This window comes from Lepidothrix coronata, unplaced genomic scaffold (assembly GCF_001604755.1).
Source record: "Lepidothrix coronata isolate B3197 unplaced genomic scaffold, Lepidothrix_coronata-1.0 Scaffold30, whole genome shotgun sequence".
NCBI lineage: Eukaryota > Metazoa > Chordata > Aves > Passeriformes > Pipridae > Lepidothrix > Lepidothrix coronata.
Window position 1 is genome coordinate 3,510,105 of NW_016690210.1, and position 20,814 is coordinate 3,530,918.

At 48.3% G+C, this 20,814-nt stretch overlaps 1 protein-coding gene across 2 annotated transcripts; it reads left to right on the forward strand.

Annotated features, from left to right (window-relative positions):
- Nucleotides 1–3,122: 3,122 nt before the first annotated feature.
- CUNHXorf36 (chromosome unknown CXorf36 homolog) lies at nucleotides 3,123–19,605 on the forward strand. Of its 2 annotated transcripts, none has more exons than XM_017811043.1 (5): nucleotides 3,123–3,500; nucleotides 8,554–8,818; nucleotides 15,698–15,871; nucleotides 17,586–17,874; nucleotides 18,989–19,605. In XM_017811043.1, exons 1-5 carry the CDS (start codon nucleotides 3,277–3,279, stop codon nucleotides 19,330–19,332), a joined length of 1,296 nt encoding a protein of 431 aa, XP_017666532.1. In that variant the 5' UTR covers nucleotides 3,123–3,276; the 3' UTR covers nucleotides 19,333–19,605. The 2 variants fall into 2 exon arrangements, with proteins under 2 accessions (XP_017666532.1, XP_017666533.1); XM_017811044.1 differs by having other exon boundaries at nucleotides 18,992–19,605.
- Nucleotides 19,606–20,814: the final 1,209 nt, after the last annotated feature.

The window sequence follows — 20,814 nt, forward strand, 5'->3', positions numbered from 1 at the left end:
CTGGATTACGTTAATGGATTGGATGGAAAATGGGAGGTGTGTTAAGCAAAAGGTGTTTTTCATCCCATGAATACTCCGGAAAAATCAGCCTGTGCTCCCCTCATCTCCAGAGCCAGAAGCACAGGAGGGCAGGTCCTCTCCCACCTCAATGAGCAGTCCAAGATCACAGCTATACCCATCCAAACCCACAGCCATTGGGCTCTGCAGACACCTGGCATTTTTGGGACCCAGAAGCTCCCATGGTCTGACTTTGATAGGGCAGAACATGCATATTGATCCATATCAGAAACTTTTAGAAATTATAACTTCTAGAAAACCAACTAGGTTTTTCTGTAAGGGCCACTGGCTCCGTGTTCTCTCATTGTTAATGGTGTTGCACAGAAGTGTCTTGTTACAAGGTTTGTGAGGATCCCATTGGGTCATTAGGGCCAACCCAAGGGCAGCTCCAGCAGACACCACTGTGACCACTGCCCAGAAAAACCCACCTGGCACAAGGAGAAGATCTACAAGGCTTCTACAGACCTGGCTGTTCACCACCTGGCCACCACACCACCAGAAGGAAAGGAAAACAAATACAGCTTTGACATTACCTGCTGAACCACATCCTTCAAAGGGAGGCTGCTTTCAGAAGCGCAGCTCCTCTCACAACATAAAGCAAGCTGGGGTTTCTTTCCTGCCACTTTGGGCTAGTTCAGACCTATGTGTACTTATTTTTAAGCTTTGGTTTTCAGTGCTGTGAGCATGAATGGGTGTTTGCTACACACATCATCTGTGCTCAGGGACTGCCCACCCTGAAAAAAATGTTCGAGGGAAGGAGGGGGCTCAGACCCTGGGGGCAAGTGCAAATGCCAACAGTAAGCTTGAGGTGGATATGATGGAGGAGCTCCCGCTCTTTGAATAAAAAGTTGCTGTTATAACACTTCAAGGTGATGCAGGTGTGATAAACTGCAAGAAAACTTAATTACACATGCTGTTCCTAGGGAGAGAGAAACATTACTTCACACATGCCCAAACCACACAGAAGTGCAAGAACAACATAGCCACTGAGGCACCATTAACAGCACAGAAACCCTGCTGCCCATGTAGCAGTTTTTGTGCCACGGGGTTTGCCATGAGAAAGGCCCAGTTACCTGCCCCAGGGGTTGAAGCCCTTCTCTTTCCATGGGGCAATGGAGGATGAGGTAGTGGGAGATGGGAGCTTGGGTCTCTGCTCCTAAAATTACAGCAGAGAATCGAGGACAGAAGGCAGGCAATTAAATTAGTAAAGAAACTGAAGGATATATATTTTATATGTTATGCAATGAAGATAAAGACAGATTGCTGGTGTGGAATTTTTGGTACTATCCGGGGAAGAGCTGGGCAGGGAGCAACGTGAACATGGACAATGTTGCAGAGCTACTGGCAGGAAACCATGGGCAGGGCTGATTCCTGCAGAGGGGAGAGGAACAATGTACCGGCAATAGGAAAGGACCGGGATAAACTTCTGGAAGTGGGAAACAGCTAATCCTAGTGTTTAGCTCTGGTGTGTCTCCTTCCATCAACATATTTCAAAGAGCTTTGTACTGGAATACAAGGACAAATGTGACCATGGCACAATGCAGAACTGTGAGCTGAATGCACTTGCTGGCATATCAGCACTGCCCAGCCCCTCTCCTTTGCTGCTTCCCCCGGGTCCACCACATCCCTCTTCCCTCTCAGCAGGGCTTGTTATCCACCTCTGTCTGTGCTGCACCCTGCAGACAAACCCTAAATGTCACTATCTCCATTTTGTGCATAGGGACACAACAGGAGACGAAACAGCCTCCCACAAAGGTACAGAGCCAAGGAGAGACCCCTGGTCTCCCAAGTGCCACAACTAATGAGCATCTGTGCTTGCCCTGTTAGATCACCCACCTCCAGCAGCCCCTCCAGAAAGCAAGGGACAATGACAGACTCCAACGTGCACCCCTGGGGCTCTTATGCCCCTTAGTCCCATCAGGCTGTGGTTAAACACTAGAGAGGATTATAAAGGCTACAGTGTGCCTCTTTTTTTCATTAAAAATGTGCTAGGAAATGGCTTATCCACATGGTGGGAGTAGTCCAGCTGGCGATGAGGTCTCCAAAGCCTCAGTCTGCTCCCATGGTGAGTTATGGCCCAGGAGAGCCTCCTGTGTCAATCAAAACATGATGGAGAGGACCTAAGCCTGGTGCCACCACAGCAACACACGTGCTGCCTTGGGCCAGGGGACCACTTGCACCTTCAAGGTGTGCTTTCCTGGCCTTGAGCAGCAACCTGCCAGGGTCCATGCCTGCATCCCAGAGCTCCTGTCCCAGGAAAGACATAGCCCTGCACCCAGCACCCAGGCCAGGATGGGTATCCAGCAGTTTCAGTAATTTCCAAGTCTATGACCTAACGAGAACAGCTTTTAGGTGTGATCACAGTAATTTCTAAGTGTGTTTGAAACCTCTGACATGCTCCTGAGTTAGCCCCCATCCCTTTCTCTAGCTTCTTTCCGGTGCCACTACCATCAGGAAAAGGCATTCAAAGTACACTGAAAAGCTCCATTTTCCAAAAGGGGCTTAGAGGCCAGGCTGTTAAGTCAGCTGGGAGTTTTGGAAAGCTTCAGGCTATCCTGCTTTCTGTGGCACGAAACACTGTGGCGCAGTTGCTGCTAAACAATGGTATTCTCAAGAAAGAGAACAGCGATGATTCCACCTGACAGCCTTTTCAGGGCTTCTGAGAGAAGGGCAAACTGAGCCAAGAAAGCATCCAAGAAGTCAAGCCGTGCCCCATCACAAATCCCCAGGAATAAGGCAGCACCAAGGGTCTGGCTTCTGGTAAAATGTGCATTTCTGCCACGCTATTACTCCTTCCAGATCAGTTTTTACTATGTGTCCGGCACATGCCCTTTGCTCCAGCGACAGGATATCCTTCATTTGTCTGCAGCAAGTGCAGATGAGCACTCCTTCATGTTGTTTTCCAAGTCGGCTGATGGGAGGGGTCAGCAGGGGCCAAAGCAGCTGCACCAAGTAAAGGAAAGGTAACCATGGCAACCCAAGTTATCTGCATCCTCCATGTATTTCCTTCTCCCCACCCTACATAATATCTTTCCCACCCAAACCTCAAGCCAATAGAGCCGGTGACCAGCTGGCAGGATGGGGACTGCAGAGGGGTCTCCTGCACCCAGAGTGTCTTGCTGTGTCTCGGGGCTCGCCACTGCAGGCTGAAGTCATCAAAAAGAGACCGAAAGCATAGAGAGGGATAACTTGCAAAACCAGAGCTCTTCACTCCCGTAGATGGGGCGCTGGATATGTTGCCTTTGCTCCAGAGTTGCAGATCCATTGATGCTGCTCCTGGTTTTGGCTCTGAGCTGTAGCCCTTTCACAGCAGCAACAACTTCTCCATCTGTGCCCCACGTCAAACCCAGCTACAGTTTTGGCCGGACTTTCCTGGGACTTGATAAATGCAACGCCTGCATTGGGACATCCATATGCAAGAAGTTCTTTAAAGAAGAAATAAGGTCAGAAACTCAGCACAGTAATTTTTAAGGCATTCTGCATAGTAATTTGAAAGTTGCCTGTTAGAATTTCCAAATACTTTCATGAATGACAATGCAAAGAGCAACTTTTGCCTTTACAGCGCTTAGTATTTTAATTAATGTGTATAAACTGCTCTTTTCTTTTAAAGCAATGCAAACATGATCATACTTCAGGCCTGAATTATAATTTGAAAGCAGGAGTAAAAGGTACAAATTTCTGCCTAGACAGTGGCTCTAAAACAATTCAAGGCAGCGATGGGGGAAGGGAAGAGGGGAGGAAGAAATCAGCTTGTTTAGATTTACTGGAAATATTTTATTATCAGCAACTGACTAAAGGCAAAGGGGGTTTAGCTTTGTATGCTCCAAACTGAGTAGGTTAACTACAAACATATAAACACACTATATAGTTTTGTACCAGGTGCAACAACATGAATGTGCAGAATTTCACGTGCGTACTAACTAAGATCAAAAGCAATCTAAACCTGCCCGAGGCACGAGGACTTCTGCACATCAAGCTACCCACATGCTCAAAAGTAGCTGTGGCTAAATTATTGGTGCACTTTGGGAAGGTTTCTGTGAGAACTTGAAGGCAGAGACAGAAATTGCATCTGCCTCGATGATAGTGAGACATACCACTGTCCAAGTGGTCATCAGACCAATCCAATCAGTTTTAGGCTCAAAAACAGAGTATGTCTGATGACAGCAAGGAAAATGTTGCTGGTTGTATTTGAGGAGAAAGTTAAAGGCAGTACTTGGCAGAGGAAGGGTTTATTGGGTCTGATATGATTTATAGAGCCATATGCACTTTCTTTTATAGATATAAAAGCCCGAGGGAGAAGAAATTATTATAGTAAAATTGTATTTTTAATGCTATAATGTAAGTAGTATAGTATTAGACAAATCACCATTTTTACCTTAAACTATCCTATAAAATGTAGCATAGTAAAACTATAATGGTTTGTCTGGGATGGACTTGTAATACTGAACATCCATCCTTCCCTTGCTGCTGCTGGGAAAAGGCAGCTTGTGGTCTTGCTAAGCCAGAGCACCCCTTTGCCATGGCACATCAGGGGGCCCAGCCCTGGATGGCTGGGAAAACCCTTTGGCTTTCCATGCCAGAGTGAGTACTAACCAAGGTGCAGAGGCACAAAGAAGGTCTGGGCCAGCAGTGCTGGAATTCTCCCAGCCCAGCCTGGACTGCTGTCCCAAAATGCAGGAGAGATTTGCAATCAGCATGCTCAGCTGGCTGACAGGGGCTGGCACGGGTCTGCGGGGGCTGGGGGTGAATTCGGGGTATGGGCTGCTCTGTATTTCATTCCCTGCAGCAGGATGGCACAGGAGCTGGCTCCTGCCCTGTGCCCCAACCTGCTGTGGATCCCTTTGCCACTCACCTGTGCATGGTTTTTAGGGACCTGCTGCCAGGCACAAAGCACCTTCCACACGTGCAGCTCATCGCAGGTGCACCCGTTCGGTTACTCCCACCCGGTCACTTGGGAGGCTGGGGCTGTGCAGCTTCCTTCAGCCCTCCAAAAATAGCAGGAGCCCTCTGCAGCGAGCAACTGCCTCTGGCTGGCTGCTGGCCAGCTGCATGTGCACCGGGGTGTGGGGAAAAAGGTGCTACGTGAGCGAAGGCAGGAGGCCGCTGTGCTGGCTTTCCTCTGGGGGGGCGGTGGGAAAGGGGTGCAGTTGTGCAGAGGGTCCCACAGGGGCCAGAAGTGCAGAGCCACAAACGTGGGAGCACGATGCTTCTGCCTCAGGGAAGGCAGAAGGGCTTCCTAAGCCAAAGACTCTTTTTCCTCTCCAGCCAGCCCGCAGCTGGCTCCCCACCAGCCGTGCAGAACGCAAATAAGCGATAACGTGCAGTTCTGCTCTGAGCACTTTGGAAACTTAAAAATGTTCTCATGAGCAGTCACTCAACTTCAGGCTTTCCTTTTCAGGGGTAAAACTTGTTGTCCCGCTTGATTTCTTGAAAAACTAGGATTTTTTTTGGCAAGTGGGAAGTTAAACAGGGGAAATTTCAGTGGCACTTGTGCTCTTTGATCCACCTTCGTGTACCTTTTCACATGTTCACAAAGGTGGAGGGCACTTGGTGCTTCTCTCTGTTAATTCACATTAGAACATGCTTTATTAATTCTCCATCGTTTCTGGGAGCTGTGACATGCTTTCACAGTAAGAAGATGTGGGTTTTGTTCCCAGAACGGCTGGTGACTCATCTTGTGCTCCAATGTTCTTTACTTCCCTTATCTTTGCCCAACTTTATTCATCTGTAAATGAGAACACCAAGCCTGACTACCAACTGTACCAAGAGCAGTGAAAGTTTTTGTAAAATACTAGACTTTCAAAACACTGCGAAACTGAGCTGACCAAAACTATTTGCAGACTTGTGCCGATGCAGGTGGTGAGCTTTGGCCAAAAATAATGGGAAAGAAGTCTGAAAAAGCTGGAATGCTTAGATTTGATGGGGTTTTATATAGCATTATTTTATTTTTTTGCTTCAAGACTTAAATAATGGGAAAGAAGTCTGAAAAAAGATGGAATGCTTAGATTTGATGGAGGTTTATACGGCATTTCTTATTTTTTTTGTTTTAAGGTTTATTTTTTTAAAAATATAAAATTCCAAATGCAGGCAAAATTATTTTGGCTGAAACAAAATACTTCACTACATCCAGGGGAAAAATAAAAGGAAAAGCAAGTTTGAATTTTTTCAGAATTTAATTCTGGATTGATCTAAAACCTGTAATCTGTGACTCACATATTCACACAGATCTTACTGAAAGTCTTAATTAAAGCACATTCAGGCCCTCAGCTAAAAGGCTTCATACGAGAAGTGAGTTGTTACAGCACAACTTGATGATGAATCTTGAAAGTATCTAACAAGTGTGCCAGGCCAGCGCTGTGCTGCCCAGAAATGATGCCAAATACAGACTTGCTGCAGCCCATGCCGGGTTCCCAGGCCTGCGTGGCTCTCCCCCAAGAGCTCTGCAGAGGAAGTCGCTCCATCCGCCCGCAAATTAATGCTCAGCCCTGGATTTCACACATCCATGAGCTGCTCGCACACGGGAGGCGGCACTTTCCTGCTATCTGCCTGACGTGAGCTCCCCTGAACACACGGGTTTGAGCCAAATCACAGGGCGTATTTGTGCTTAACTTAAAAATGAAAAAAGGAAAGAAAGAAAGAGAAACCCAGACCGTTGCCATCTCCTCCCTGGAGCGCCTGGCACACTGAGCCCGCTTTGCAGATTAGGCACTGGGAGGGGTCCTGATGCACAGCAAATCACAGTGAGGGGCAGCAATTCTTCTCTGCTCTTTAGTCCTAGGGCAAAACTAGACCAGAAAAACCCACCCAAACCCAAACAAAGCTTTTTTCTTCATGTCAGGTGCCGTAATCTTAGGGAAGCTTCAACTTCATATCGGGTAAAACACCCAAAGGACCTAAACACTGGAACCCACCAACCTGTTCACAGAAGGGGCCGAGCCTCCTCACTTCTGGCCAGCCTGCATCTCCATGGCAAATTTTTGGAAGAGGCACATGAATAGAGTTGAATGTTAAAGGAGGGCAAGCACCAGGGTTTTCCCCCTCCTGGGAACCCATGTTTGCCCCAGAGCTGAGCTGCAGAGGATCTGTGGTGGGGAAGGGGAGTGAGGTGCTGCCTTCAAGAGGGATCTTGGGGAGGAGGTAGATCAGCCTCTGATGCTGGTTTCCATCGCTGAGTCAGTTGTTTGCCTGAAATCAGAGAAAATTAATCCCCCCAAAAATTTCTCAGTGCCAATTTCCCATCTGGAAGTTGAAACGACAGACCAGCTTCAGCTTTCAGATTTGTTAACGTCTTTTCATCTAACTCCAGCTAGCTAATCCTGCAGGGAACCTCTTGCCTCTCCTGTGTCACTTCTGAGCTACCAGCTTTCGTTTACGATGAGAATAAATTAGGACGCACTCTCTTACACACTTGGGCAAGGAGCTTGGGACAGGAGGTTTCAGGGGCAGTGAATCCAGGACGCTGGCCAAACCAAAGGTCAGAGTTCAGCCTCTTTCCAAGAGCAGGTTACAGACACACAGAGAAGGCACCACACTCCTCAGCTCTGGCATGTGCGACGCGTGTGTGGGCAGGGCTGAGGGGGCTGCTGAAACAAAAAAAAATAATTACCTAATTACCCAGCCCATATGCTCCCCTCCTGTGCCTGTGTAGGGGGAGAAAATTAGTGCAAGATCTCCATGGCTACAGTGGTGCTGCACACCCAGGGCACACGTACTCCGTCCCCCCAGTGCACCCCAAACTCTGCTGCTGCTGGGGAGGTCATTCATGCCTCCTGCTAAAATACAATCAGCAGTGTTGGGGGAGATATGTTGACCCCAGTACTGAGTAAAGCCACCACCTAAAAATGAAAGTTCATTTCAACATTCGCAAACACATTTATTGTCAGGAGATTTTATTGTCAGGAGGGTCACTTTAACTGTTGAGTACTCCTTTTTTGGGAGCCTATCTCTAGGATTAAGAAAATTTAAAAGCACTGAGGATTCTTTACAAACCAAAACCCTATGACCCTCTCCCTTTCCTCCCTCTCTCTACATGGCCCAAAAAACCCCATTGGGGTGTTTCACCCCTTAACCCTTTGGCCCTGCTCCTGACAAGGAATAGTGTTCATTACACAGTTTATGTGGGAAGCAAAGAAAGATATCTTTTCCAAAACATGTTTCCTCAGCTGATGGTTTCATCCTGCTTGCCTCACCCTGGTGTCCACCCACCCAGGGTCACTCAGCCTGGGTCACATGATGACCCTGAGATTAGCTCAGTTGGAGCTCGGTGCTGAAAACAGCGAGTTCATGGGTTCAATCCCTGTATGGGCTATTCTCTCTAGGAGTTGGACTCGATGAACCTTGTGGGTCCCTCCAACTAGGAATATTCTCTGATTCTGTGATGGTAGAAAGCCCCTGGGGTCGGCATGAGGTGGAGAAACTCAGTGGGGCGGGTGCTGCGCGGGTGTCCGTGTGGCTTGTTAACCCGCTCTCCGTGGGGCTCTCGTTTTGGTTTGGCAGGTTTGACACCTGGCTTTCTTCTCATTTAAAGCTGCCCCCCAGCTACCTGCTCAGCTACTCGGGCAACTACACCGACGATGCCAAGAGCTGGCGGCTGGTCGACATCACCCGGCTGACCTCCAAGTACCAGCACGACCGGGCCGACAAGCGCATCTGCACCTCCCTGCTCAAGACCAAGACCTGCAGCCTGGAGCGCGCCCTGCGCCGCACACAGCGCTTCCAGAAGTGGCTGCGGGCCAAGCGCCTCACCCCCGACCTGGTCCAGGTCTGTGCCCCACAGCTCCTGCCCCCCCCCAGCAGCTGGGGGGAGCAGGGGTTGCCATGCAGTTTGGGGGGCGTGAAAAAGGGTCTGAAGAAGGCACAGCTGCAACTTGTTGGGTGGAGGGCGACTTTGGGTGATGGTTGGCACTCTCCTTCCTGCTCAGCTGGTGGGGATGGGGCAGCCCTGTGTTCCCCATGCCACAGGGGAGAAGAAAAATGAGGCCCTGATGGAAAGAAAAGCCCAGGGAAACCACATCCAGGCACAGGTAAAGCCATGGCACTGCCTGGCCAGGGCTTGGGTGGGCTTGGACCCAGCAAGGAGAGCATCAGCTTCCTTGTGCAGGCTGAGGCTGAAGGCCCATGGAAAGCCATAGCACCCACTGGCTTCAGGCACAGGGATAATATAAAGCCACGCACACAAACACGGCAATGGCTCTGGTGGGGAAATTCCTGCCACTTTTTTTTTATTTTCTGGTTTTCAATGATGTCTCAGCATTTTGGTTTGGGTTTGTTTTTTTTTTTTGGTTATAAAGTTGCACCCAAAAAGGCAGTCCATGCCTTGAAAGTGATTTTGCTTTGGGCTGGGGACCAAGCCAGCGTGGGCCCCTCGGAGCAGCGCAGGCAGTCAGAGCCAGAGCCTCGATTACTCATCCTCCTGCCATCCATAGCAAATGACCTCAGGCACAAAGAAGCACACTGCCCTTTCTGTCACAGTCCTGGGGTGTCACAAGTGAAGCCAGGACAGGCACACCGTGTTGGGGGGTTGTTGCCACCAGATAGGTGGGCAGCTATGGCACAGGGCATCCCCCTCACCCCATCAAAACAACAGCAAAACATTTCAATAACCACTGGAGAGGGGCAGGGAGGAGGTTTGATATACACTAAACAAGACCCTGAGAGGCAAAGAAGGATTATTCCAGTACTTCTTCCCCTTCCAAGAGAAAAGTGGCTGTGAAAAAGGGTCATAATTTTACTTTTAGTTGCTGCTTTAGTTTTTCCTCTTCTGCTGCCCTGTGGAGCACCACACTTGAGAAGGGAGATTGAGAGACCCCATTCAGCAGCCAGGGATGGTGCCTGGGCTGCACAGAGATGGACTTACCCAAATCACTGACAGTCAGGCACAGCAGGTCCCCCTGAAGCCAGTACCATCCTGAGTGGCACATGCCTGACAGGGAAACATCTTTTTGGGTAAAAGCTACACTTTGCTTTGTCCAGTAACCTCGGGAGAGGCACTAGGGAGAAAATCTTGGTAAAAATCTGTGATAATCTCTAGCAGAGTGAATGAGCATTTTGGGGCAAACTGTGGTAATCAGTAGTGGACAGGTAGGGAAGATTTTGTGGTAAAATCTGAGGTAATCTGTACAGGAAAGAAAAGAACATTTTGAGGTAAAAATTAGGTAATCAGTAGTGGACAAGTAGGGAAAGTTTGGGGGGTAAAATCTGAGGTAATCTGTACAGGAAAGAAAAGAACATTTTGAGGTAAAAATTAGGTAATCAGTAGTGGACAAGTAGGGAAAGTTTGGGGGGTAAAATCTGAGGTAATCTGCAAAGGGGAAAAAAAAGAACAATTTGAGGTAACAAGTAGTGGATAGGCAGGAAAATATTGAGAGTAAACTTGAGGTAGTCTATAGGGCAGACAATGAACATTTTGAGGTAAAAATGAGTTATTTTAGTGGAAATGCTGGGAAAATTTTTGGGGTAAAATCTGAGGTGATCTGTAGCAGAGGGAATGAACATCATGAGGTAAACTGAGGTAATTAGTAGTGCAGGGGTAGGGAAAATTGGGGGGTAAAATCTGTTTTAATCTCTAGGGGAGAGAATGAACATGCTGAGGTAAACTCATGTAATCAGTAGTGGACAGATTCCTATCACTCCCACTCAGAGCATCTCTCACTTGAGCTTGTGGGCCATGGGAAGGGACAAGTCCTTAGGGCGGCAAGCAGCAACTTTCCAGGCACCTGCTGGCCATCACTGTCCCCCCAGGCAGCACTCCAGGGGGCTGCAGGAGGGTAAGTTGGGCTGCCAGGTCCTCCAGCCTCGCTGGAGTGTCCAGTGTGTTTGTGCAAAACCGGCCTGCCTCCCCCAGCAGTGCTGTATGAAAGGGAAGAAAAGATTAAAATTTCCATTTGCTGAGCTGGGTGAAAAAGTAACTGGAGAAATGTGGCTCTGTGGTATCTCAGATCTGCTGCAAAGTTAAATCATTAGCTGAGCCCAAATCCTTCTCCTTAAAAGGCTCTTCGTGTGCTATACAGTTTTCCCTACCGCGTCCTTTCCGAGTCTGAACTCCCAGCTGAGCTGGCTGGACTGCACACACACACACACACACACATATGGATGCACATGTCCATACACACATGCACACACACACATATGCTCGCATGGAGACTCTGGCTGGGGAGCCCTGACCTTGCACTTATCCAGTTTCTCCCAGGAGCTTGAATTTCCCTGTGCAGCAGCAGTGGGAAGCTGAGCTGGCTCCAGGGTCCCTCTGAAGTGAGCTCGGTGTCAGCCGCTGGGGACATGCCCAGGGACAAACTCCCCGGGACATTTCAGCAAGCCCTGCAGCTTTTTAGTTGGAGAGGGCATGGGAGGCTGCAGGGAGGCCTAGACCTTTGCAAATCAGCCTCGGGATTGCTCTGCTCCTGTTTTCATGGTCCTTTGTATCTGTTAATCAGCCAGAGAAACCTAAATTAGAATACAAATCCCTTCTAACAGAGTGCAGGTTTGAATACATGGAGAAGCACTGTGATCCAGAGGACCTGGGACCTTCTCCCCCACCTCCAAATTTCAGCAGCAAATCACTTTTTAAGATCAGGCATGCACTCTGCAAAATGGCTTCTGGTCTCACAGTGGTCTAAATTGAAAAGTGGCCAGTGGCAACAAAATTGCAGTCACACAGCCTGAGTGAGTTTGTACCCAAGACGCCCCCCAGCCACCACAGGTTGCAGTATGACCTCCCCAAGCTGTCCGGCCCCATAGAGATGGGGATTCCCTTCCTCTCTGACCACCCCTCCTGTCCTCCTCCAATCGAAAAACCTCAGGAGCACCTCTGCCTTCACCCCAGCTCCACTGCCCCTCTGTGGTGTTTGCTGGGCAAATCCATGTTGGTAACCTAGCATGAGCCATCAGAGGGGTGTTTCTTGGGGGGTGCCATATGTCACTGCAAGTACTTACCTTCAGACTTGCTCTTATGGCTTTATTTCCTCCCGTCCCCCTTTTCAGAGATGTTAACAGCACATGGATCTCGATGCCTGACACGATGCCCACTCTGTCTCACAAAGCTGCAGTCACGCAGCGGTGTTGGCACTCTCCTCCCTGCAGTTTATCTTATATAGCAGTCACTGAGGAAAGCTAATGGGCTCAGGTAATTTTGTCTTATAGACACAAAATTGTGACAGACCACAACGTGCTGGAATCAAAATGACAGACCACGAAGTAATGTTTCCCCACTTTACGCTGCCTGCCCTGCCTGACCCAGCCATCAGCCGAGCTGCCTGCCACGGCGATTATTTCACCCGCCACAATGAAAATCTTTATTGGATGCAGCAAAGTCTTCAGTCTTAAAATCCAGCCTGCTTCAGAGATGAGCGGGATTTAGCAGGGGCTCAGCCTGCACGGCAAACCCAGCCACCCACTGCTTCGCCCAGGAGCTCATCACCTCAAACTGTGCTGCATGCTTTTCCTGTTGGAGGGGAAGAGCAACAGCAAAGCAGGTTAGTTTCAGCACAGATCGCCCACCGGGCAAATTTACAACCCTGTCTACAAAGCACAGCCTGGAAAATGCTGAAGGCAGACAGAGGAGAGCAGTACTGGGGTGAAAAGCCATCATTTGGAATCCCTCTCTCCAGACTGTTTGAAACTACTGACCAGCATCTCTCCCTGTCCTCAGCAGATGTGCCAGCACGCTGGTTATTTGGCCTCTGAGTGCCGTACATGTTGCTTTGCTTGCTGCACATGGGCAGCAGCTCTGTCAGCTAGTCCATCCTGGAGAAGGATGGGCTCTATGGGGCTCCCAGAGCTGCCTCCCAGACCTGCTGCCCTCTTTGACCTGGTACCTCATCATCAGACATGTTTTGTTAAACCTGCTGGCAGTGGGGACGAGCCCCGTGGCTTCTCAGGGCATCCTTACTTTCTTTCTTTTGGGAGTGAAGGAGACTCTTGCATTCACATGGCCAGGATCTCTGAGAGCTTTGACTCCTACCTCCAAGTGTTCCCTTGTGGAGCCCACCCTAAAGATGGTCATTTGGTGAAGTTGCACCCAGGCGGCAGCACACAAGGCAGGAGGCAGCTGTGTTCCTGGTCTGTGCCATCCCTCCTTGGGCTGGCTGAAGAGAAAACAGAGCCAGGAGATGTTGTCTTCCAGAGGTTGTCTTTATGTCAGAGTGAATTCTGGGTGCGTCTGCTCCACATATGCATATGTATGCACACACTGGGTTTAAATTGCATCATGTACTGTGCAGTAGGGGGAAGAAAATCACAGCTGACTGCAGGTAGGCTTTGCAGAAACCGCTCATTATCAGATATAGAAATGTAGGTATTTAGTCAAAGTAAATAAGAAGCTTTCTAAATCAATCACAAAGAATACATCAGGCTGTCTGTCAGGTCTTATTCTCTGGCGTGATAAGACACTGCAAAGGACTGAAGATGTTCGCAGATAAATCCGTATCTCCTGTGCTTCCAGTACGTGTTCTTCATATTTTTCTTCCACTGACAATTTTTGTCTGACAATTTTACAGCTCCAGCTCCTTTTCTGCTGTAGGGATGTTTCCATCAGTCTGCAGGAAGGGGAGACCCCACTCCACTGAAGCAATCGAGGAGGTGCTGAGCTTTCACTGCTGACTGTCTCAGCCGAAATCAAAAGGCCCCGTTGTCCAGTTTTTGTGAATCAGGACTTCGTTAAACTATAGAAAGCTGCACCAAGGGTTGATACAAAGGTGGCAGCACCCAGCCCTGCTCTTCTGCTCCCCCACTGCCACTGGTGTGCCTGAAATAATTCCTCAGGAAACCAGCAGCCATGAGCACTGTGTGCAGCGTGTGTCCACATCTCTGTTAAGAGGATGAGCTCTGACCCTAGAAAAATCCTAATTATACCTTTCATACCTTCCCTGTCACTGTGATTTCTGTTCCTACTGTGTAATCTTCAGTGTCTCGGCTTTTGCGTTACAAACTCCTGGAGGCAGCAAGGCTTTCTAACTTTGGCTGCAAATATTTGCATACACACTGAGCTGCAAGAGACTTTCTCCACCATTTATCTCTTACTTAACACAGTTCCGTTCTGCTCATTTTTTCTCACTTCTCCTCCAAAGGGAAAGAGACAGAGTCAGCCACAATATCCCTGCAAGTGCTGCAAGACAGAAACCCATAACCAACCCACCCCTCCTTCTGTGGTTTTAGACAATTAATTGAGAAACTGTTTCCTTGATAAGGCCACACCAGAGGAGAGGGGTGTAACTAGAACTGGGGAGAATTATTTTTGACGAATGTTCTATTCTTTTTTGGGGAAAAAGGGTTCTTTGGTTGATGTGAAACAGCCACACTTCAGTTGGGGTTGAGTTTCTCAGGTAGTTTTGACCAGCTATTGGCATTCAGGGTCTGTTCTGTGCAACTGATGGCCAAGGAAGGCATGGTTGGGACCTCACTGAGGCCAACAGGGATACAGAGGAGAAGACACAGGACATCCAGTTCCCCTTTCCACCTCCAGCTGGGAAAATGTCATGGTCCTTCTTTCCATGTTTCTTTATTTCTTTGTTGTGGCTGGATAATAAAGTGGTTTATGCCAAATGAACAGCTCGCACAGGAAGGGCTGAGAGGGACCTACCTCAGAGATACCAAATGACTCGGGGAGATGCTGAGTCAAATCTTTGCTCTCAGCATGAAGGATGGCAGGGAGCAACATGAGCTCCAGTGCCCTTTCGTCTGAAAAACATCTCCCAGCCATCAAATCGTAAAGAAAATCCAAAAGGGTATATTTGGCTACTGGGATCATTTTTAATAAAAGGGCTTAAAAAACCCCTGATTCCTTTCCCTAGCAGAGGCATGGCAGGGCAGTGCTTCTGTGCCACTGCCTCCATACATCCACTCCGCTTGGTTATTAAGGAAGACCAACTTAAAAAAAAAAAAAAAAAAGAAGTAATTTTTGACTATGGAAGTATGAATTTCCATGCCATTTATCCCAGCCATTGATTGCTTGTGCAATTTTACAAGCCAAACCTCCAATTCTGAACGGTGAAATACAGTAATAATTGACTCCATTAGCCCAATGGTTCTCTATTTGTTGCTGGTATTTACAAAAAATACACACAGTCTATTCAAATTTGGTTTTGCTAGTTAACATGTGAGTTTATCAGAGAGAGAATATATCCTGTGCTTGTACTCACAGAGTGTTTATTTACACTTTTGAAGCATGTTTACTGACCTTAGCTAATAGTATTTCCAAGAAAGCTGCTCACAGGTTAAGTAAATAGTGAAGCGATCTGAAGATTATTTAATGAGGGAAGTGACTCACTGTTCTAACAACAGGAGGGCCTCCACCAGGGAGCTGGGATGCCAGGGCTGGAAACCTGGGCGGAGGGAGGAGGCCTGCGGTGTGGACACATGTGGTGCTTTCAGTCGGGGGAATACAAGGTTTGCAGTGTCCATGGCTGTGCCATGAAGACTGGGAGCCATTCTGGAAACCCGAGTTGTGAACAGGCATTTTTGGATGGCACGGGTCTTTTCCTAGGAGGAGTTTGCTGTTGAGATCCCCCCATGTGCCCACACCCTTTGGAGTTGTGCCGCAGCGGGCAGAGCACAGAGGTGCCTGTACCCCCAGCGTGGTCCAAGCACATTGCAACATCTCAGGCTGGAAAATAGACATCTTTGCCGTGTTTTCCCCTCTCACCAGGGCCTGTCCAGCCCAATGCTGCGCTGCCCATCCCAGAGACTCCTGGACAGGATAGTGCGGCGCTACGCCGAGGTGCCGGACGCTGGCAGCATCTACATGGACCATCTCACTGACCGGGACAAGCTACGCCTGTTGTACACGCTGGCAGTGAATTCACACCCCATATTGTTACAGGTATGTACCACCCTGCCCCAGCTTGGAACACCACCCCACAAGCCCTCACAAGCGAATCCTCCCACGAGATGTGTGCCAGCCCCCAGCTGCAGAGGAGTCCCAGCCCTAGCCTTTGGGCCACTCTCTGGCCTCCACAAAGTGTGTTTCTTCTATGGGGTTGGATGGCTGAAGCCAAGTAGGCTCCTGCAGTGTTCCTTGCATCAGCCCATGAAGCTGTGGAGAGATGGGAATGCCCAAGTCCTTAAATAAATCAGAAGCCAGGCAGGTATTGCAGTAGCGACTGTGAAAGCCAGGGTTTTACACATTCCTGATACTTCACAGTGTTAAGTTTGCATTGCTAATGTATTACTTAAAATTACAGTCTGTTTATGAAAGGGAAAGAGCATGCTTTAGAGTGGGAGGATCAAGATGCAGCATGGATGTTGAACATGGACTTGGGGAGCACTGACTTCCCATGTTCCGTGTGCCAGTGCTGTGTTTTCCATTTGCATGCCCCTGGTGACTAGCTCCATGGCAAACTGCAGCTTTGCAGAAGTGTTGAGTGGAATCCCAAATACAACAGAACTCTGGATGTGAAGGCAGTGGTCTGGGACATCTCACACCCCTCCCCTGTTCCCTGGCTGATGTGCCTGGCAAGTGGCTCCTCTCTTTCCTTATATCTCTGAGGGAGTATCCTCACCTTTCCCCACACCAGCACACCTTTAGTCCTCATTGTTGTTTCTTGCAACCCTTCACAATTTCATGAAGAGCAGAGGCAGTGGCAGCATCATCTGTCTCTGGCCCCAGGTCATCACCGCCCTCAGCAGCACATGGGGCTCTACTCTGTCCCAGGGAGGGGAAATGGTGCTCATGTTCCAGGAGGCTCCTGGGGATCATTCAGCCACCCCAGCCATGGCTCACTGGGACCTGAGGCTGTGGCTCTTAGCGCTCTAAAGATATGGGAATGCAGCTTAAAGAGGGGGAAAAAAATGCGCCAAAGAACGGCTTGATTTTACATGGTTACCCAAAATGCCTTCACAGCAGAAGGGAGAAGCAACCTTAAACATGAAACTGGACAAGTTCATAATGCCTTGGCAGAGCCCAAGGCACTGGGTAGATGGATAAGTCATAATGTAAATGACAGAGAGCTTTGTGTTGGCACAGCTCAGCAGTCATATGGTTTAGTTTCCACCAGGGATAACTGCATGAGCTGCAGGGATGCAGGGAGCCCAGCCCAGGTGTCCCCACCATAGCAAACACCCAGCATTTCTGTTCCTGAGACTGCAAAGTCTCCTGCAAAAGAGCCAGGCAGTTCTTACAAATTAGCAAAAACTGCTTTAGCCCCACCTCACCTCCGAGCCATGACTTCAGCTACACAGTGTTCATGAGGGACCCATAAAAGACACCTAAAATTAGATGTTCTGTAGCTAAAATTTTAATGATTTGGAAGCCCATTATTATCTTGGACTTTCCAGTTAGTTTCCCTAGTAGAATAAGTCCTGAAATGTCAGATTCTTCCTTCATTACAAAAAAAGACCAAAAAGAAAAGGGAAATAAAAGCATTATAGCTCCTCCAGGATGGAGCAGCACCTTTCCCAGATGGTGGGGCAGGATGGGGTGAGGGAGGGTTTCAGGTTGGTTTAGAGACCAAAGCACTGGAGGGAGGTGGGTCCATGGGCAGAGCACAGCAGCCAGAAGACAGGAATAATCCCTGCATTCCTTCTCTCCCTGGCAGATCTTCCCCGACGTGGAGGGGTGGCCCTTCCCACGGTACCTGGGCTCCTGTGGGAGGCTGGTGGTCAGCGCCAGCACCCAACCCCTGCGCGACTTCTACAGCGCGGCCCCCGAGGTGGCCGCCGACCTGGCCCTGCAGCTCCTCACCGTGCTCCGCTCCATGGGCACCAACGACCTCAACTACTTCTTCTACTTCACCCACGTGGACGCTGGCACCTTCGGTGTGTTCAGCAACGGGCATCTGTTCATCCGGGATGCCAGCACGCTGGGGATCATCGACAAGGAGGAAGGTACTCAGCAGGCGCCGTGGCCGCGCGTCTGTCGCCGGAGGGCTTAACGAGCAAATCTGTCACCTGCTACGTTCAGCTCCGCTGCTGGGTTGGGGTTCTTTTTAATAACTTAAATAATGAAAAGTTTACCAACAGCAGATCCTGCCATCCTGGCTCTGAGTCGGGAAGGCGACAGGTATTTCGCTTGTGCAGTCAGTGATTTGGTGACTGCCCCCCCCCCCTGTAGCTGGCAGCAGCTTTCAGTGCACACAGTGCTCAGCACTTTCATTTGAATTTTTCCTAAATCACCCCTTTTAAAACTTTTGCCACACAAATGTCAGTATTTGCAAGTAGAAATTTCGTAATTTCATTTGTTTTAAGTATTGGGTCCAATTGGACCCATTTTATGTGAATTTATCACATTAATAACGGTTATTATTATTATTATTATTATTATTATAACAGCAAAATCCCCCTTTTGTCATTTTTACATAAAATCAAGGGTTACTAAGCATTACTATTCATTGTTCACAGGTTATGTTGGTCTAATCCACAAAGTAGAGCTAGTCAAACGCAATTCTTCCAATAATTTAACAGTTTAATTTTGAACGTTCAATTTTTCAAAAGGCCTTTCCTCAGCTCACACATTCAGCTGAGCTGATCTCAAATATTCAGAAGCAGCTGTCAGAAAATTTTCCACTGGGTTTCCTATTCTTGTCCCAACAGCTATTACTGTTAACTCGATTCCAGCTGGATGAGGTGTTGTTGCAAGCTAATGATTTGGGTAACATAGGAAAAATTATGGGTCTGCTTATTTGTGGCAGTTTTTGTAGGAACTCCACATTTCAGGTTTGTACTCCAGTTCTCATTTTTTCTGCATCAGTTTGACTTGACAGACTCCTCTCCAATTCCTCTGTCAGGCAGTTCTGCAGAGCTCTGTCATTCAGAAAAATATACATATTTCAGGAGTGAGAAAGTTGGCCCATATACAGCTACAGCACAGAGTAATTTGTGGTGAAAGGTGCCCACATCCTTTAGATAACAACAAACCCTGTGTTAGTACAGAGGAACGAACATCTGTGATTATCCAGGAGCTCACTACCATGTTTCTAACAACTGGTTTAATTGTCTCCAGCAGGGAGCCAGCTGATCGATGGCCAGCAGGAGCACAAAGATATATTTAGCTGTTTGACTGTGGACTGCCAGTCTGCATTCGTGTCCTGTGACTCCATCAGGGAGAAGCACAGCCTCGTCATGGTGTGTCAAGAGCTTTTGCCTAAGCTCCTGAAGGGGAAATTCCTGCAGCCCGTGCAGGAGAAGATAGACAGCTTCCTCCAGCACTGTGCCAGCGGCCTCACCGACGACCAGGGTGTCAATGAGGCCATTGCCAAGCTGGCGGAGATCCTGAAACCTCTGCGGTCCTGCGATTCCCGCTTCGCCTACCGCTACCCTGACTGCAAGTACAGCGACAAGTACTGATGGAGTGGGAGCCCCCGGGAAGGACTGGGGCAGTGTCAGCCCCCTGCCAGTGTGGGAAGCGAGAAGGAACCAGGGTAGATGCAAAGAGCTGCACCAAATCTGGGGCTTTCTCGTCCAGACGGAGGAGGAGGGAGCAGAGCGCACAGGATTTATTGTTCATCTCCCAGAGATGCATTTGTTAACGTGGGATATTAGGCATGATGTATGGCTTATGGATTATTAGCATTATCATGAGTGACAGGGGCTACGGGATTAATAAATCTCATTCACGTATTTTGGCCTTGGAAGAGTTTTCCATCCCTCTGAAGGCAGGATGCTCACAACTATCTAGATAGAGGAGCTCTACTACCAAGGAAGCCTTTCTGATTGAAATGCTTTATACATAATGTGGGTTGGATGGAAGCATTTAAGACTTTCCCTGTGGCTATTTTTAATTTGCTAAAAATCATAGATAAACTGAACCATGGGATCAGTTCTGTACCATCACCCATCACGGATTACTTTCATAAAATATTTAAATTTTATTTCTTTTATGGCACACAGAACAGAAAGACGCAATCAACAGCATTAAAAAGCTGAAAGGTCCTCCCATGTCTCTTGAGATTTAATTTCTCTAATCCCCAAATATAATTACTTCTACTCTTTCCCAAGTTGATGGGCAGTAATTGGAGACTAATATGGGGTTTTGGTTTAAGACCTGAAAAAAAAAATCAGCTCTGGGATATGATTGTTCAGCAGATACTTTCACATTTTTCTCCCTAAAGAAAAGTGGAGGCACCATTTGCACAAAACCATTCAGATGGGAAAATTGCCTTAAGAGGAGAAACAACACAGGCAGAGGATGAGACATTGGTTTACACAGAGTCCAACAAGACTTGCTGAACACTCAGTACTCCAGTGTACATGACTGGGGACCCCTCAAGAGCTCAGGGGGTCTAAATTCTGACCAGTAAGTACAGCCATCCTCATTCATTTGCCTTTCAAAGGAGAAACTGGTAAGTCAGTCCCCAAAGGAGTGAGTCAGGCACTTAAAATTTGGAGTGGTGGACTTCTTTCACAGCAGTGGCCAACCCAGGGCTAGATACAGGTGCCTCGTTTTGTGGTAGAAGGTTGCAAAAGTGGCAAACCACAACATTCTCACCCAGAATCTGCCAGTCCCCCTCATGTGAGCTCCCCGTGGGGTGTCAGAGGCCCACACAAAACCTTCCCTGATGTCTAGGGGTCTGCCAGACCTCACCTGGTTTTGGGGCTTCCTCTTGGGATCCAGGTGTGCAGGAGTCACCAAGCAAATTTGACTGAGTTGTGTAAGAAACTGGGCTTTCGGGATCACCCGTAAGTATTTTCATCATGGAAAGAGCCTTCCTCTAGCTATGGTTTGAGAAAGAAATCAGCAACAGCATAAATGCAGGAAAAGATGTGAGTCATTTGCATTGCCAGTCGTTGTACTGAGTTGTGTTATACAGAGCAAGAATGCAAGTCAAG

Bases quoted from the DNA above. Each gene is read 5' to 3' on its own strand.
- CUNHXorf36 (XM_017811043.1), top strand. From the start codon at position 3,277: ATGGGGCGCTGGATATGTTGCCTTTGCTCCAGAGTTGCAGATCCATTG. The intron at 3,501-8,553 runs GTCAGAAACTCA...TTGGTTTGGCAG, and splicing joins TTCTTTAAAGAAGAAATAAG to GTTTGACACCTGGCTTTCTT. The intron at 8,819-15,697 runs GTCTGTGCCCCA...CCCTCTCACCAG, and splicing joins TCACCCCCGACCTGGTCCAG to GGCCTGTCCAGCCCAATGCT.